The sequence below is a fragment of the Gossypium hirsutum genome, chromosome A09 (assembly GCF_007990345.1).
Source record: "Gossypium hirsutum isolate 1008001.06 chromosome A09, Gossypium_hirsutum_v2.1, whole genome shotgun sequence".
Classification (NCBI taxonomy): Eukaryota; Viridiplantae; Streptophyta; class Magnoliopsida; order Malvales; family Malvaceae; genus Gossypium; species Gossypium hirsutum.
The window spans coordinates 71751366-71770674 of record NC_053432.1 but is presented as its reverse complement, the minus strand read 5'-3'; the positions used below and the strand labels follow the sequence as shown (position 1 = coordinate 71770674).

At 34.3% G+C, this 19309-nt stretch overlaps 2 protein-coding genes, 1 long non-coding RNA gene and 1 other non-coding gene across 4 annotated transcripts; all 4 read right to left on the bottom strand.

Moving 5' to 3' along the window:
- Window positions 1-3070: 3070 nt before the first annotated feature.
- Window positions 3071-3697, bottom strand: LOC107890333 (uncharacterized). Its single transcript, XR_001681921.2, has 2 exons — window positions 3477-3697; window positions 3071-3404 (listed from the first exon to the last, which is right to left on the bottom strand). It is a non-coding gene; the product is annotated as an uncharacterized lncRNA (long non-coding RNA).
- A 3011-nt stretch (window positions 3698-6708) lies between these two features.
- LOC107889487 (60S ribosomal protein L21-1) lies at window positions 6709-8247 on the bottom strand. The gene is made up of 2 exons (XM_016813928.2): window positions 7809-8247; window positions 6709-7147 (listed from the first exon to the last, which is right to left on the bottom strand). Exons 1-2 carry the CDS (start codon window positions 8043-8045, stop codon window positions 6890-6892), a joined length of 495 nt encoding a protein of 164 aa, XP_016669417.2. The 5' UTR covers window positions 8046-8247; the 3' UTR covers window positions 6709-6889.
- Window positions 8248-9863: 1616 nt separating this feature from the next.
- Window positions 9864-11435, bottom strand: LOC107889489 (60S ribosomal protein L21-1). The gene is made up of 2 exons (XM_016813929.2): window positions 10976-11435; window positions 9864-10265 (listed from the first exon to the last, which is right to left on the bottom strand). Exons 1-2 carry the CDS (start codon window positions 11210-11212, stop codon window positions 10008-10010), a joined length of 495 nt encoding a protein of 164 aa, XP_016669418.1. The 5' UTR covers window positions 11213-11435; the 3' UTR covers window positions 9864-10007.
- A 5782-nt stretch (window positions 11436-17217) lies between these two features.
- On the bottom strand, window positions 17218-17324 carry LOC121207276 (small nucleolar RNA R71). The gene has a single exon (XR_005902367.1). It is a non-coding gene; the product is annotated as a small nucleolar RNA R71 (small nucleolar RNA).
- Between the last annotated feature and the right edge of the window lie 1985 nt (window positions 17325-19309).

Genomic DNA, 19309 nt, shown 5'->3' with positions numbered 1-19309 from the left:
ATGGCGAGCCAACTTTGTCCTTTAATGTTCAAAGACAAGAAAGGAACAAGCATGCAAAATACTAGCCACAAGCAACTTTCCCCCAATAGCAACCTAACCTTGTCATGATAAGGTGGAAGTCCTCGAGAGAGATATACAAGCTCTTCGGCTAAATACGGATGATATGGATTGAATTAATGCTCAAATAACCTTTTGGCTCCCAAAGTAGCAACTAAATAAATGCCACCAAAATTTAGACCGCTAAAGGAAACTTACAAGGGAACTAAAGACCCAACTGAGCGTCTTGTACAAAATAAAGATTGTACAGACATGTTAGGTGCTACATATGCTAACAAATACAAAGTTTTTTGTGTATGAATTTAAGGAAGAATGTGAGGACTTGGTATTTTTCAGCATCAAAGGGCTCTACTCACAATTTTGAACAATTGGGTTTTCAATCTAGGGTGTTTTCACGTATTCCAAACAAAATGCTCCAAATAACTACAAGCCTCATTTTCGTTTAGCAAAGAAATAACAAGCCTTTGTGAGACAATACTAAATGCTTTAATATGGAAACCAATGAGACTAATGATTTGAAAAACTAGAAGGCAATTGGTATGTACATAACTGGTGTTAGTCATGCCCATTTGAAGTACTCTATCACAGAGAACAAACATCAACATTTGGTTAAATCTTTACGAGAAAACCTACAGATACGTTGAGATAGCATAAATGAACTTATCCAATGCGAAATTCTTTTACATGATACTCAATTTCATATCACCAAAGGATTGAATGCTTGGGGCGAGGATGACCTTCCACCAGAGAACAACAAAGAGAACATCCTAGTTTGTGAGCAAACTTGGGGAGTCAACTTCACTTTCACTCTCCTGATTCGCAAGGAATGATGGAGCTCGCTACGAACCATACAATGCAAGGAGATAGGGTCTATACAACAAGTCTAACAACTACATTACGCTAAATGCTTCATGGGCATACATTCTAAGCCAGGTTTAGAACCAAGGGATCCTTGAGTGCCTACCTCTAATGAAGCCAAATTGCCAAGGTTTTCAAAACACTGGTCAGACAATTTGTTAATTGGTCCAACTGGTTCAATCGATTGAATTAAATAAATCACTAGAAATTCATAAAAATAAAAAATAAAATCTGGTTCAATCGGTCCATACTGATTTCTAGGTCAATCAATCTGATACCTGTCTTCAAACCAGTACCCTAACCAAATCTTGGCCCAACCAATCTGATCAATTCATCTAATCTAGTTGAAACAACCATGCAAATTGCCTCAGAAATAGATGTATAAAGCAAGTAGTGAGACATGTACAACTTAAATAGTTTGTAGTTTAAGAACCTTGTTGCAAAGAAATAAACAAACCTAGCCCCTTGAGCGAAAGATAGACGAGAGAAAGCTTAGGGAAAGAAACCTTTAAGAGGTGCCATATTGGACCTGATAGATGTCTATGGAAATGGGTTAGGAATTGTTAGTTTTCAACTTCTGAAGCTCATAACTTTGTATCTCACGTGGATCAATATCAAAAGGACGACATTTGGGAGGTGACATGAAAGTTTGTGGGTTTGCAACAAGTACAACACTTTCTATGGATCATGTTGCATGAGAGGCTGTTGACTAATGTTGGAAGAAGCCATCGAAGGATGACAGATGATCCAAATTGCAAACTTTGTAGTGCTCCTTTTCAAACATCATTGTATACACTTAGAGACTATCATGTTGCAAAAACATTTTAAAGGCAGTTGGTTCACCCTTCAAATGCATCCACGTTCTTTTCACTTCGTATGAAGGAATGGCTAGTGGATAATGTTCTTAATGAAAGTAGTATTGTCTTAAAAAACACCGATTAGGAATCCTTTTTGCTATTGGATGTTAGAGATCATGGAAACAATGTAACCTTCCCATTTTAAGAAGGAACATTATAGTTTAGAGGAAATAATTTTGTATCATGGGCACAAAACATTTAGGAATAACAGCAAGTCAAATATCTGTGTTTTTTTGGATTATTTGAATTGGAATATGTAAAGTTGCCAAAAATTTAGAATTAACGTATATTACTATCCAAATCTAAATCCGATTTAAATATTATTATTTGTTAGATATTTGAATTAGTAAAAATTCAAATCTAAATCTACGAAATAATATAAAATCAAACAAAAAATAATCTTATAAATTTCATTTATGATTAACAATAAATAAATACAAATTAACAAACAAATTAAATTTGACAATTTCACAACAATTTAAACATACCTAACAAATTAAAAGTTTCATAACAACCTAAAAAAAAAAATCTGAATTTAACATTTTTAAATCATATGTCAGATATTTACACCCGCAAAAATCTAAGTATGAATTTGTGAGATAATAAAAAATCAAACAAAAAATTATTTTAAATAAAATTTATTTATAGTTAAATAAATAAATGTAAATTAACAAATGTACATAAATATCAATTCACACATATTAAATATGATAATTTCACAACAATTTAAATAAAACAACTTAAATATAAGAATTTCAAACAAACTAAATGTTCCATAACAATACCAAATATTGGAAGTAAATATTTTCTAATTAATAGATTCGGATATCCACAGTCAAATAATAATTTTAATATTCAAATTCAAATATTATTTGACTCTATAAAATTTAATGTGGATATCTATTTGTGGCAAAAGATTAAATTAAAAAAATGGACAGTGAATACAAGTTACGTGGGGAGTGCCGAGGATGGGATGGACCAAATTAAATGCAGATGTTGCATTTCAATTCCAAACTCCCAGAGGGCTTCAGAGAGATCGTACAGGTGATGGGGTTGAGTAGGAGCAACGGCTGGCTGCACCAACGTGGAGAATGCTAAAATGCGGGCTATTCTAGACGGTTTACACTTCACATAGGAGATGGGCAGGTAATTGTGGAAACTGACAACAAAGGTGTGGTACAAATGCTAAGTGCGAATGCCCATGAATCTAACAATCAAGCACTGGCAAGGAGAATTATGGTGGTATGCAGTGGTGAGTGGGAAGTGTCCTTTGCACATATGATATTGAAAATTCAGAGGAAACAGCAATAAACTTAATTTAATCCAAACCCCAGAAGGTGTAGATACAAAATAGCTGATATATTGGTTCAAACTTCAAAACGAAAGCTATATTTATTACATAAAGCAGAGAAATGAGGAAGATGAACAAGGTTTGGTGACTGTTTCACTAACTGCAAGGCCAGGTACACTGACAAGTGAAACGATTGATAAATGTCTGAACGCAACTTCCCTGGCTTCCTGGGAAGGATTGACCACATTGGCTGCTGCAAGTTCCAGCGTCACAAGAACCATCACCAGGGATTCGTCCATGGCACATTTCTTGTCCATGGACTTCATGCATCATCATACAAACTGCACCAAAATTACATGAGATTAGTAAATAAAAGGTGACACAGAAACCTAACTATGAAACGAATAAAAGACCTGAGGAAATAAGGAGGATGGCAAAGAACAATCTGAAGGAGAGCTTCGACATTGTCTGAAATCCAAGATGTTTGGGCATGGAAGAAATGAAAATGGTGGTTGGTAATTTATAAGGTAGATTGGGACAGGACATGTTCTGTAGGGAATCAAAGTAAATCAAATCTTGACTGAAAGTTTTGGGATCTTCTTCAATAATTCCTTGATTTGAGGCCAAGTTTATTCCTTCCCTGTTTTAATAAACTTCCATATATAATAATGGATTCTGGGAATGTATTTTCTGCAGCAATGCAATCTAGTACTTGAAATATCAGCTATATTTCCTGTTTATTTGAGGAATCTCATAGCTTTCTCTTTTTTTAAGCATTCCTTAAGTGAAAAGATACGAGGCACAAGTACTGCCATTTGCCTCTGTTTTGTAATGGAAGACCATCGAAATAAAATAGAATACTTCTTAAAATACATTTTCTATTTTAATATAATATTTAAAATCCAATTCTTTAAAAAAATTGAAAATAATTTTATGGGGCGCCTAATTCTTAAAATTTTTTAACTTGTCATGTAATTAATTATTTAATTTCTAAAACAGATTGTTTTATATAATAAACTTTACACTAAAATTTTGACACTTGACACTATTCTAGGATCGAATATAAGAAAATTTCGAGAAATTTTAGAAAATGTGTCAGTTGAAGAATTTTTATGAAAGTGAAATTGATATTGGAGATAGAAAGCAATAAAAAAGAATTGTGGATGGGAAAATATGGAAAAAAAATTAAATGCAAATTTGACTCAATGAGAAATGTGAATTATAATGATTACTTGGCACGGGGATAATTTGGAATATGTATTGGTACGAAGAAAGGCATTTTTGAACTAAATTAGAAAAGATTTAAAAGTAAAAGGATTAAATTCTAAATTTTTTATTTTTACTCAAAAAAAAAGGTAAATGTATAATTTTCCCAACTTAGGATTATTATTAAAAGATATTTAAGTTCATAAATGTTTAATTGTTGTAAAGAAATTGTGCTAAGAGGAAAAAAGGGGTCAAATGAGAATTTTGCCACGGAAGAGTATTTTTGTCATCTTTCAAGTACTTTATATTATAAATGTTATTTTCATGAGTTATTTGATGATACATGTGATACTTTTATAAGGTTATTTTGATACATTAATACGTGTTTTCTTGTTTCTTTTGTCGTTTTTAAATTATCATTTAAAAATTATAACATTTAAAAGATTTTATGATGTTCTTATTAAAAGTGGTAAATTTAAATACAATACAACCGTGGAGGATAAGTGGCATCTACTCAGTTTGCAATTCCCAAAATGAAGTACTGTATAAATTAAGTGGGTTTGATAGGAGATGATTAGCCATAACTTTTGTTACCGTTATATGTGTTTGAGGCGGTTTTCTTTTGCCATTGCATCCTTTCTTTGTGGAGGTTCTCAATCCTTGCAGAGTTACACAAGGTTAATTAATGGGACCTCTTGGTGGGCAATGGTGACTTACTTTCTGTACTGTGGCCAAAAGGGGGAAGAAACTTCAGTTGATGTCTTCAGATGAGCTTTACATATTATTCCTTGTTGCTAGCGGGATCTATCAGAAGGACTTTATGATGCTAACAGCGATGCTAGACAATACTAGGAATAATACGCATTTAGAGAGCAAAAATTATATAAACGTTCGACAATTATGCAGAGGTGGATTTTCATTTCTGACTTCCTGGTACAAGTTTAGTAGCCATCGAAGTACCTTGAAGCCTATCTTGGAGAGTAATGCGGAGATGAACCAATACCAAAGGTAATGTCAAGGCTCGCCATTAAAAGATAAATTATAAAAATAGTCATTTTTGTTTAAAATGATATATTTTAATAATTTATATTATCGTTTTGTTATGATGTTGTCACTTTATCGTTAAACTCCGTACCTCTCTAATGACAATTCAAATGCGTTTTAAATACTAACTTAAATGTACGGCTAGAATGAGAATAGATTTTTAATTAAATAAATTTAATTAATTAAAATTGTTAAATTAATTACACCTTGAACTGGAAGAGAAAAATTATTCGTCTCTTTTCTTTTTCTTTTTCTTTTTTTCTTTTCCATTTTTACTTAAAAACTATTGTTTGACACCTGATGATTCTCGAAGCCTGCATGTCTGGAGGAGGTTGCGAAGGTTGAAAAATGCTTGTTATGATTTAGGTTTTCCTCGCAAGGATGACCATCCATGCCATACATTGTTTGCAAATTGGCAGTCTGTTTGTTTGTCCACCTCCAAAGAAGAGATAGAGTCTAAAGATTGTCAGAAAGCCTTTTGGATGGGTGGTCAAGTGACAGAGGAAGGTCTGACATGGTTCGTTGACAGAGGATTTAAAACCATTGTTGATCTAAGAGCTGAGACTATTAAACTTTTATCAAGCAGCCATGAATGATGCTATCTCACCTGGGAAAGTTGAATTTATAAGATTTCCAGTAGAGGTTGGAACTGCACCTTCAATAAAACAGGTTGAGAAGTTTGCATCTTTAGTTTCAGATTGTAACAAAAGGCCCATCTATCTCCATAGTAAGGAAGGAGTATGGAGAACTTCTGCAACGGTGATGGTGGCAGTACATGACTCGTTTTGCATCTCAGTTAGCAAGTGATAGATTATCACAAGATGCAAATGGATCAGGAGATCATCGAGCCTCTTCTACTACTGAAGAAAAGCTCAAGTTACAAGAGACAAATGAGTTATTGCAAGAGACTTCGAATGGAGCACATAAGAAAGAAGCCTCCTCAGATGATAAAGAAGATAACAAAATTCGCATAACTGACATTGACCTTGTTTCCAGCCAAGTTATGGCTTCTGGGAAGCAGTCAATGTAGAAGGAGCAGTAATTAATATCTATGAGACTGCTGATCCTCTAAACGCTCAGATTCAACAAATATGACAATTGTTATTTTTTAGTCAAAAACGAAAAGCAAAAGGAGACAAAAAAAAATAATCACTTCTTAATAAAATAAGAACACAAGTTTTCAAACATAAATAACAAAAAATATAATATAAAGCAAACAAAAATAGTGCGTTCACTCCGCCATTAAATGTGAAAAATACTCACAGAATGCGCCATGTGTGGAAATATTGCTTGATGGGCTGGAACGTGAGATGGTGGTAAAAGTGTGCAACAAAACCAAGGATTTTTTTGGTTAATTACGTCATTCAATCACGTACTTATAAAATGCAAAAACAATTGATGGAATTCCTTTTATCACTAAATTAAAATGATTGATAAGATTAAAATCTTTTCAAAAGCAGTAATTCTTCAAATGAACTACAAATAGAAAACAACACATCCAAAATAACTATCGAGGCTTACTTAAGTTATGCAAAGGGTAAACCAAAAACAGCAAGACAAAAAAAACAGAGTAGAACTAGTAGCCACCCTTGAGATCATTAACAACATCGTATGGAATGGGAGTAACAGTTTCCAACATCGCACCCTCGACCATGAAACCAGGTTTTGGGCCCTCAGGCTGCCTCTTTGTGCTAATCACCTCACCCCTGGCCTTGGCCTCTGCCTTAAGCTGATCATTTTTCAGCTTCCTCAGCTTGAATTCCTCAGTGCACCTTGAAGGTTGAACATGCTCCACTCTGACATGAATCCTCTTCCTTATAATCCGGTTACCAACCTGAAAACGGCAAGCATATTAATACAACAATTACACCGCTTGCCAATTTCCCATACAAAGCACAAGCTTGAAAACTCAGCCAGGAAAAGAATATAAAAAAGCCCTATAGCAAAAAGTGAAAGGATAGCAATATTGTTCACATGATCACCCCTGAAACGCTGGGGTGTGCATCACATTTAATCAACATGATAAATCATCTTATTGAAATATACAAATTAAGCTCATCCAAAAAGAGTGATTCTATATATATTCCCCTTCAGTGGCAACTCCAACATCAAAAAGGTGCTGCACTAGTGCTGAAAGGCAGGCGAACAGCATTCACACTAATTACATCATGTATACAAGGAAATCTAACTTCGAGATAGGAGCACGGCATATTTCTAAATGGATTTTCATAATATAAATACCGAACAGACTACTATAAGTGGAGAAACAAATCCAATCGTATAATCAATATAAACAATTTCAACCACATAGCAAATATCAGCAAACAACATTCAGAAACATGAAACTTATTGCACATAAAATGCTGTATTGGGACTTAGTTGGATAAATCGTAGTGAAATCGAAACCCAAAGTACAAATAAACATAATACATCAAGCAAAAATGAAACTGAAAACCCCCAAAACGATTCGTACACCAAAACCCCCAAAACAGTACCTGCTTGTTGACCTCAACGCCGATGGCGCGCTTGGTAACGTTCCAGACACGACCAGTGCGGCCATGGTAGAACTTGTGGGGCATACCCTTGTGAACGGCACCATTTACCTTGACGTCAACATAGTCACCGATCTTGTAGGTCCTGAGGTAAGTGGACAATGGGATGTAACCCTTCTTTCTGAAGGGTCTGGAAAACAGATCCCTAGTCCGAGATCGGAGACCGTGACCAGCTGGCATTTTTCACCCTCTCAGGTTTTCCTTTCCTCGCCGGCTTGTAGAAGATAGAGATAGAGGCGTTGAGCTGTAGGGACGATTAAAACCCTAACTATGATCATTTTATAGTCGCTTTTTTGGTCAGGTTTATCTTTCTCTCGACATTTTTGGGTTTGGGCTTTGATTCCTATTTCATTCTTTGAATGATTGAGAACGAAGGATCAGATCCGCCATTGTAGGAGCTCATCCGGGCATAAAAGCCCATCTAATATGTAGATTTCTCGTTTTGGATTTTTGTCTTGTTTTTGCAATAGACCCATTAAAACCTGAAATTCATTAAGAAAAGTTATTCAAGTACGGCAAGTTAGGTTGAGTAGGGGTGTAAATGAAATATTACTGTTCGCAAGTTACTCAAGTTTGATTTTAAAATAAAATCGAACACAATTCAGTAAGTATTAAGCTAAGTTTGAGCTAAATTTGAGTTTAGAAATACTTGACTCAAACAGCTCATGAGCCTTATCAAGTTTTGTTATTTATATTATTAAATTACTTTATTATCTCTAATATATATTATTAACTCTAAGTTTAATTATCGAATCAACCTCAAGAACAAAAATTGATAAACGAGCTTAATCAAGCTCGAAATTGAGTAGCCCGATTATAGTTCAAGCCAAGCTCGATGTTCGAACGAGCTGAAGCTGAGTATCGACCTCTAAAATTTGGGTTAAGCTCGAGTTTGACAGTATTTGGGCTCAACCCAAGTTTTAACATTTTATATGGGCCAGATTTGGAATTTTAAGACTATTTTTTTATACAAACCTAGCAAAGGAGTCTAAAATTTTGTTTAAGCTCGACCTAGCCCATGAGCACCTCTAACTTGTATAGGTGGTCTAAGAGCACTTATTTTTGTTCATCAAGGAGCTTTTTTTTGTTTTTTTTGAAATGCATTAAATGTCAGATTTTACTTGAAAATTTAGAAGTGAGTGAACTAGATCTTAAGTGCAAAAGTATGACTCTAATCTAGTGAGTATTAGAACTTATAATCACTTTTTGTTCGAGGTATTAAATTAGTGGATACTCTCTATGGGCAACATCATGTTGACGTGGATAAATCAAACTATGTAAACATATCACTATGTTGTACATTATTCATCATTTATGCGTGAAGCAGTTGACACTGCTTCTGGTACCGCTCAACTTTACTTGCAAATAGCGTATCTATTCTTTCAATACATTCATGAAATTCAATGCATCCAAACCCACCAATGTTATGCATTAAACATCATATCAATAAGTATACATGCATGAGCATCAATTCATTTGCGCAAACATTAAAAAAATCATTCAAATCACATGTATATGCAAATTGAAACTCTTTTTCCTTGTTGGTATATAAAAAAACCAATTAAAACAAAATACTAATTTAAACATTTATAAAAATAAAAAAAGATAAAAGACATTTAAAGCATAATGGGAGAATAAAAATTAATGTAAAAAGCATCTTATTACATTCTCACAACAAAGCAAAAAACTTGAAGAAAAATAATATAGCAAAAAAACCATTTTATTCAAGAGTCAAGATACATGCAACAACATAATCCTATTTGCATAAAGTCACTATCTTAAAAACATGCTAAGAGGAACAGATCAGTTGTTACTTCAAAATTTGTTATAAAGAAATGTTAAAAGGGAAAAAAATCAATATTTGTATATGCACAATAATACCAAATATTTGGATATGCATGGAAAGCATAGTGATACCAAACCAAAAGCTATCAATTTGAAGAATATAGAAAAGAGAAACAAACATACAAAATATACTTCATTAGGCAACTTTATCTCTAAAATAAAATGATTGATAAGATTAAAATCTTTGCAGAAGCAGTAACTCTTCAAAATAAACTACAAAACGTAAGCAACACATCCAAGATAACTAACAAAGCTTACTTAAGTTATGCCAAGAATAAACCAAAAAACAGAGTAGATCTAGTAGCCACCCTTGAGATCATTAACAACATCATATGGAATGGGAGTAACCGTTTCCAACATTGCACCCTCGACCATGAAACCAGGTTTTGGGCCCTCAGGCTGCCTCTTTGTGCTAATCACCTCACCCTTTGCCTTGGCCTCTGCCTTGAGCTGATCATTCTTTATCTTCCTCAGTTTGAATTCCTCAGTGCACCTTGAAGGCTGAACATGCTCCACTCTGACATGAATCCTCTTCCTGATAATCCGGTTACCCACCTGAAATCCGGAAGCATATTAATACAACAATTACACAAATTTCCAACCCCCCATACAGTGCACAAGCTTGAAAAAATCAGCCGGGAAAAGAATATAAAAAGGCCCGATAGCAACAAGTGAAGATTGCAATATTGTTCACATGATCACCGCTGAAACGCTGGGGTGTTGCGTCCCATTTAATCAACATGATAAGTCGACTTATTGAAATATATAAACTACGCTCATCCCAAAAGAGTGATTATACATATTTTTTTCCCCTTCAACAGCAACTCCAACATGACAAAGGGGCTACACTATTGCTGAAAGTAGTAACGTACACAAGGAAATCTAACTTTGAAATAGCAGCACACCATATTTCAAAATGGATTTTCATAATATACATACCGAACAGATTACTATAAGTGGATAAACAAATCCAATCTGATAATCAGAATAAACAATTCCAACCACATAGAAAACATCAGCAAACAGCATTCAGAAACAAGAAACTTATTGCACATAATCTGCTAAATTAGCTACATCTTTACATACTATATCGGGACTTAGTAGGATGAATCATTTAACAATGAAATGGAGACCCAAAAATACAAATAAACATAATACATAAAGCAAAATGAAACTGAAAACCCCCAAAACGATTCATACACCGAAAGTCCATCAAACAAAGAAAAACCCACAAATAAAAACTAAAATCACCGTTGTTTCAGTACCTGCTTGTTGACCTCAACGCCGATGGCGCGCTTGGTGACGTTCCAGACACGACCAGTGCGGCCATGGTAGAATTTGTGGGGCATGCCCTTGTGAACGGCGCCATTTACCTTGACGTCCACATAGTCACCAATCTTGTAGGTCCTGAGATAAGTGGACAATGGGATGTAACCCTTCTTTCTGAAGGGTCTGGAAAACAGATCCCTGGTCCGAGATCGGAGACCGTGACCAGCTGGCATTTTTCACCCTCTCTGGTTTTCCTTCCCTCGCCGGCTTGTTGAAGAGAGAGAGAGAGAGAGGCGTTGAGCTGTAGAAACGATTAAAACCCTAACTGTGAGCCTTTTATAGTCGCTGATTTACATGACGTAGGTTTATTTTCCTCTCGACATTTTTGGGTTTGGGCTTTGATTCCTATTTCAGTCTTTGAATGATTGGTAAGGAAGGACCAGACCGCTAATTTTTGGAACTCATCAGAACATTAAAGCCCATCTAATATGTAGATTGCTTTTGGATTTCTTTTTCTTTTTCTTTTGGTTAAATTTAACGAGAGTCCCTTTAACTATTTCCTTTGTTTGAGTTAGGTATCTAAACTTTATTCCATAACTAGAGTTGGCTCCTACCATTAAAAAAAAGTCAAAGTCAATCAGGAAGCACAACATCATTAAAGTATAATTAAATAATAATTATATTAATATTAAATAAAATAAAAACACCTCCCTTACGTTTCTCTCCCTAATACAACATAACTCAACCATAGAACAACTATAGCGAAATTTACTCAACCATATGAAGCATCAGGGTTAGACAAGATAGTTTTAACGAAGCCAGTGAGCTCAATATGAATGTTCCTTAAGACTTTCACCATGGAAATGTGGTTGATCATCGATTCCGTTTTAATCTACGAAATGTTCATAGTGTGGTTCTTGGAACACTAGTCCAATCGTGACTTTAGAGGTCGATGGAACAATCCAGTTGACACTCCATTTAAGTTCACTTTCTCCTCCATTTTTTATTTTACTTAATATTAATATAACTTTTTTATTTAATTAGTTTTCAGTAACATATGAACGTGGCGCTTCCTAATTGGCTCTGACCTTTTTTTAAAGGAGTGTAACAATAGGGGGAAACTTTGATTATGGAATAAAGTTTAGATATTCGGTTGGCATTCAAATATTGCACTACTTGTGGAATATAGTGGCTTTTTTTTTTATATCTCCAACATGTTTGTTAGGAAGGATTTGGTGCATTATAGATTGCAAGGCCAACAAAATGCCCATTGCATAGTCCTACCAATCTTGTCGGGCCATGCACATTTAGACAATGAGCATCCTTTATTCAAACTTAACGAAGATTATTTTGAGCCTCCTATTTAAAACCTCAAGCTCTTTGATAACCTAAAGATAGTCAAGCATGTCAATGTCATCACTCAACTTGTAGATAAAATTGATCCTAAAGAAGAAATGTTTGTAGAACTTGTTGAAACCCCTTTTGAAACAATTATCTTAGCTCCAACTTTAGATATTCGGTTCGACAAAAAAAAAAGTTTAGGTGCCTAAAACAAAGAGCATAATATAAGGGCCTCTTGTTGAATTAAGCTTTTTATTTTTATGTTTTTGCAATAAACCCATTAAAACTTGAAATTCGATTTGAAGCAATTTCTCAAGGTTGAGAATTAAGCAAAGTCAATCTAAATTGAGGTGTTTGGGCGATTTATAAAATATAAGTTAAAAAGTTGTGGATACCAAAGTGATTTTTTTTTCATTTAATTTAGAATTTGTTTTGATTTTTTTTATGACGTAGACAAATATTTTACATTTGAAATAGTGAAAATAACTTAAAAAGTGTATGCAAAAGCATTTAAAAAATACAATATAAGTGTTATTTAAAAAAAAGATATTTATGAGAAAGACTTTGAAACTTTACTAAATAATACGAATTGTCAAAATTAATAAGAAAATTGAACCAAACCACATTATTATGGACGGTTTGAAAATTTAAAAAGAAAAATTCAATCCAACTAAACAAAACTCACCCTTACCGACAAAAGACTTGGTTTCAAAAATTTGATTGTTATTATTTCTCTTAAATTAAATTAGTATTTATAACTATTTTGCAATGTTTGTTTATTTTCTTTATGGATGTTCACATTAATCATTTCTAATTTTAAGTTATATATGAGTATAATTTTTATTTTATGTATTTTTAATATATAAATAATATGAGTATATAAAAGCACATATAACTATTATATCAACCTAAATAAACAATTTTAGAGCTCAAACTCAAACTTCTTTAAGAGTCGGTTGGCATTCAAATATTGCGCTACTTGTGGAATATAGTGGCTTTTTTTTTTATATCTCCAACATGTTTGTTAGGAAGGATTTGGTGCATTATAGATTGCAAGGCCAACAAAATGCCCATTGCATAGTCCTACCAATCTTGTCGGGCCATGCACATTTAGACAATGAGCATCCCTTATTCAAACTTAACGAAGATTATTTTGAGCCTCCTATTTAAAACCTCAAGCTCTTTGATAACCTAAAGATAGTCAAGCATGTCAATGTCATCACTCAACTTGTAGATAAAATTGGTCCTAAAGAAGAAATGTTTGTAGAACTTGTTGAAACCCCTTTTGAAACAATTATCCTAGCTCCAACTTTAGATGTTACACAAAGGGCTAGAACACTTGAATGTTTAAAGTTGAGCTCAATTTCTCAATTCACAACGTCAACTTTATCAATAAAAGAATAAACATGGTCATTTAGTAAATAAATAATCTAAAGAAGGCAATATTGTAGTCCTTCCCTCATTGCATATTTGCTAAAATGTGAGAGGAAAATAAGGCAAAAGGAGTTACCTAGTCAAAAAAATTGGTTGTTAATTATTAAGTGTTTGTTGAAATTTGTTTTGTCATAAAGAGAAGTTGGAGGCATATTTTGTTATTGGCATTTGACAATGTTAAGCGAATTATGTTTATTTGCTTCTTTTCTTGAGTTTCATGTTATCATTATTTGTTTTGCTATGGAAAACTTTGTTTGTTGTAGCATTTTACCAAAAATGCCAAAGACGAAGAATGTTAGTGCTAGGAGTTTTGCTCCACCTGTAACATCGTTTGTTGCATATTGCCAAGCAAAAAGTTTGAGCAACAAATTGTTTATCATTTTCATGCACTGTCAATTTTCAACATGGGTTTACAATATAAATAAAACAAAGAAAAATAATGTGATACCTATTAAAAAAAACTAGAAAATATGTGAGTCCATTATACTGAAAAGACTTCAAGATCGAAACCACATATAGAAGATTATAATGGTTAAAGATAAAGACAATATACTATCCTCATTTTTAAGTAAATTGAAATGAACGCTTAAATGATGCTATACAAGTTCAATCTATTTATAGTGAGTTGCATTTTTTAATGTGATTGTGGGGTTTATGAACATTTTTTTGGCAAAACATTTAAATTACTAAAAATTGAGTGTGTGTTATAACAATTTTTAGTAAGCAAAACTATTTTAGGGAAAATTTCACACTGGAAATGCGGTTATAAGGCTCAAGCCAACAACACTTCAGAGATTGATTGGACGTCGGGTAAAGTGCCACAAACGTGGGTTTGATATCAAACTTGCTCCAACAAGTACATACAACAAGTCTATTCAACATGTTCTTACCAAAGGAACACTGTAACACCCTGATACTTGACCAGTCTCTAGATTTGAGCTACAAGATGCCATATTCTTTACTAAAGCAACTATGATTAATTATACTCAATTCAAAACCATTACGCATTCAAATACAAGTAAAACATACGTATCGCATGATAAGTAACCATTTTCAAGTCTTATACGAGCTTACGAAAGCTCTTTTGTTAACCCGAGATTGAAATAAGACCAAATTTCAAAGAATTAAAAATTTTAGGTTGATGTCGTGACTTCAAGAGTTCCTCGTCGTAACTCACTCACAAGATCTCGTCACAATGACAGGGGTCCGATGTCACAACGTGATTGTCTATTTCTAGATGGTCTAAATTGGTACCTATTCCATCTACTCATTTGTACAGGTTATTACTTTCATTCATTCAACCAAGCGAAATTCCATAATTCAATACTCTTTACTAAGCATTTAACACAACTTATGCATAAACATTACTTCCATTATACCATTGCAGTCAAACATACAAGTAAATATCATGTTGATAACCATTTAACCATTTGACATACTTGCTGATAAGTCGTAATTTATACATATTTTTATCTCATGCTTAGCACATTTTTGGATGAATTATCATTAGATTTGTGGAATTTGATGCTCCTAATCTGTGAGCATAGGAGAGTAAAAATAGCGAGAAACACCAAAAACGGAGAAAATAGGTCAACGTGGGAAATCAACACTGCCTGGACTTCCTCACACAGGTAGACCATATGCCCATGTCTATTTAGCAAATTTAATACGGCCTAAGCCACCCCACACGGGCGTGGCACATGGCTGTGTCCCTATCGAGCCCAAGTCTAGTTCTACTCGGAAAAGGCCACTTTTGAGGGTTTTGAAGCATTCTAAAGCCTATATAAACACCTGAAGGACGCACCTAAAGGGGACACACGAAGTGAGAGACAAAGAATTACTCAAAAAAAGCCGATTGATTCATCTCAGAATCCAGATTCTCCTTCAAGACTGAAGATCTCCCTTCAATTTCCTTCAGGGGTTTTTGGGTTTCTTTATGTTTTGTTATTATTATTCTTCTAAGATGTTTTCTTTCACGCATATGAACTAAATTCCCTAAATATATAAGGGGGATGAAACCTAAGACGGATCTTGTTACTATTTTCTGAATTATATGATAAATACTTAATTTGTTCTTAATTATGTATTCTTAATTCTTACTTTAATATTCCTGGATATTGATTCAAAGTATTGATGTACTTATTCAGAGGAGCAAAAGTCCCTTTAAGAGTAGATCTAGCATAATTAAGCGGAGTTGATTGCACCCCTAGACATAGGGTGACATAAATTTACTAGATTAGGGTCAAACCTAATAAGGGAATTCATAGATCAAGTTAATGCAACACTAGGGGTTTTAATTAGAAATAGATTTCAATTAATCAACCCAGGGTTAGAAGTTGTTAGTCTCGAGAGAAATAATAATATAAATTAGGGACTTTTATGGATCGAGTCAAGTGAATAAATTGTCTAGTTCAGAGTCAAATAACAAGTGAAGTCTAAATGGATTCTTCCTTGGGTATTGTCTAAATCAATCAGTTTTCCCAAAAGTATTTCCCCAATTTACTTCCCGTGCATTCTTAGTTTAGTTAATTAGTTTAGATAAAACAAATCCCTTTATTTTTAGGTTAGATAATAAAAAGAAGATTAATACTAGTACTTTTAGTTCCTATGGGTTCGACATTCCGGTCTTGCTATAAGCTATACTACTGTTCGATAGGTGTGGTTGCCTTTATCGTGATAATAGTTAGTTTTCAAATACGATCAATTATAAATATAAAACTTATCACGAACATCAAGTTTTTGGCGCCGTTGCCGGGGACTAAGATATTAGGAACACTTAATTTTTATTACTTTAGCCATTTATTTTTATTGCAATTTAAATTTATTTTTGCTTAAATTATTAAAATTTTATTTTATTTGCTTCTAGCAGGTTTTTGTAGTTTATGACTAGAAGAAACCCGTCAGGACCTCTACTTTTTGATAGTGAGATCGAAAGCACAGCTTGCAGAGACCGAAGAGAAATAAGGCGAAGCCTACGATATATAGAGGAAGGGCAAGAGAACGATAGTCAAACTACAACTGAGGGGATGGCTGAAAATCAGAATAATCAGCTACCTCCTGTGGTTGCCGCAGATCTAATAAATCAGAATCCTGCTCCTCGTACTATATATGATTATGCTAAACCTACTTTAACAGGAGCTGAATCGAGTATAGTTAGACCTATTATTGCTGCAAATAATTTTAAACTGAAACCTAACACGATTCAAATGATACAACAGTTTCTTCAGTTTGATGGTTTGCAATACGAGGATCCAAACACTTATTTGGCGAATTTTCTGGAGTTCTGCGACACTTTTAAGATCAATGGCGTTTCTGACGATGCCATACGCCTTCGGTTGTTTTCATTCTCATTGAGGACCAAAGCTAAACAATGGTTGAACTCGTTACCACAAGGTCAATCACAACTTGGGAACAAATGACAGAAAATTTTTTACTAAAATATTTTCCGCCGGCTAAAATGGCTAAACTAATGAATGATATCTCTTCTTTTATGCAGATGGATCTAGAAACCCTGTATGATGCATGAGAGAGATACAAGGACCTATTAAGAATGTGCCCTCACCATGGGTTACCTCTATGGCTGTAGGTTCAGACTTTTTACAACGGTGTAAACCCCTCAACAAGACAACTCATCAATGCAGCCGCCGGTGAAACTTTAAACAACAAAACACCTGATGAGGCTTATGAATTTATTGAAGAGATGTCACTGAATAACTATCAGTGGCAAGTCATGAGAACAACGCCGACAAAAGCAGCTGGTGTTTTCAACCTCGACGCAGTTACTATGCTATCTAACTAGGTAGAACTATTAAATAAAAAGATTGACGGTTTGTATAGTTCTACTCAGGTACATCCAGTGATAAGGTGCTATTCAAATGGAGGAGGAGTACACACAGAATATCAATCCTTCAACCCTAGCACCGAGGAGGAACAAGTTCAACATATAAGTAATAATAATTCTAGACCTCAAAATAACCCATACAGTAACACTTATAATGCAGGTTGGAGGAACCATCCCAACTTCTCGTGAGGTGGCCAAGGAAATCAAAGCCTACTATATCCCCCAGGTTTTCAACAACCACCTTACCAGCAGGAAAAGAAGCTGAACTTTGAGGAGATGCTAACGAAATTCATCTCGGTGTCAGAAGCTCATTTTCAGAATACCAAAACAGCACTTAAGAATCAACAAGCGTCGATCTAAGGGCTCAAAACTCAAATAGGTCAGGTTGCTAAATTGATTTCTGACCGACCACAAGGTAGTTTTTCGACTAATACTAAAACTAACCCAAGGGAGCAGCTTAATGCGATTACCATTCGAGATGATGAAGGGTTAGTTGAACTTAAACCAGACTCGAGGCAAGGACTTATGGTAAGTAAAGGTAAGGATGAGGTGGACCACAGTGAACAAAAACTGATAAGTAGAGAATATAAACCTCGTGTGCCATATCCAAGTGTGACAAGGAAAGACCACACGGACAAACAATTTGGTAAATTCCTTAAATTATTAAAGAAATTATATATTAACTTACCGTTTTTTGAAACTCTTTCGCAGATGCCGAATACAGTTAAATTTTTAAGGGAGTTTTTAGCAAATAAATGGAAGTTGGATGAGACGTCGCATGTGGAGTTAAGCGCAGTTTGTTCAGCCATTCTATAAAATAAGCTACCCAACAAATTGAATGATCCAGGGAGCTTTACGATTCCTTATTTAATTGGTAGCTTAGATGTTAATAATACATTGGCTAATTTAGGGGCGATCATTAACGTCATGCCCTACAAAATGTTCAAGCAACTAGGTCTTGGGAAACCCAAACAAACTAGGTTGAGCATTCAGCTAGCAGATAAAACCATCAGATTTCCTAGGGGTGTCATTGAAGACGTACTTGTCAAAATTGATAAATTTATATTCCCAATTGATTTTGTTGTTCTAGACATAGAAGAGGATAGTGACGTGCCTTTGATTTTAGGACGACACTTTTTAGCAACTGTTAAAACTATTATTGATGTTGGTATAAGTGAACTCACACTTCGTGTGGGTGATGAAACAATCACTCTTCAAGCTCGTAATTCGAGTAACACATCAAATATTGAGGGTGGTTGTATAAATCATGCTACTAATACTTATCATATGGTGCAACCTTATTTGCAGGAAACACGTTCGAAGAGCATATATAAGTCATGTTCAAGTAACAACAAATGACCCATCTATGAAGAACAAAGGCTACAGATCGATGAACTAGATGAATGGCGGACACAGAAACCGAGAACACACAATAGACCAAAACCACGCCATGACGGACTCAATGTTTTATCAAATCAACTTAAGGTTGGAGACAAAGTACTATTAGATGCAGCAGACTCTCGTATTACCACTTCTGAATCTAATGGAGCGATCCCTTTTACGGTACTTAACATTTTCCCATACAGTACAGTCGAGGTAACTCATTCCAAATTCGACACTTTTAAGGTAAATAGTTCTTGTCTAAAACTTTATTTTGATAAGATTGATAGCAGGAATGAGGAGTGTCAACTCCTTAAACCACCATGACTATGCA

Coding starts and splice junctions, on each gene's coding strand:
- LOC107889487 (XM_016813928.2), bottom strand. CDS start 8,045: ATGCCAGCTGGTCACGGTCTCCGATCTCGGACTAGGGATCTGTTTTCC. Junction 7,148..7,808: donor GCGTTGAGGTCAACAAGCAG/GTACTGTTTTGG, acceptor TGCCGTTTTCAG/GTTGGTAACCGGATTATAAG.
- LOC107889489 (XM_016813929.2), bottom strand. CDS start 11,212: ATGCCAGCTGGTCACGGTCTCCGATCTCGGACCAGGGATCTGTTTTCC. Junction 10,266..10,975: donor GCGTTGAGGTCAACAAGCAG/GTACTGAAACAA, acceptor TCCGGATTTCAG/GTGGGTAACCGGATTATCAG.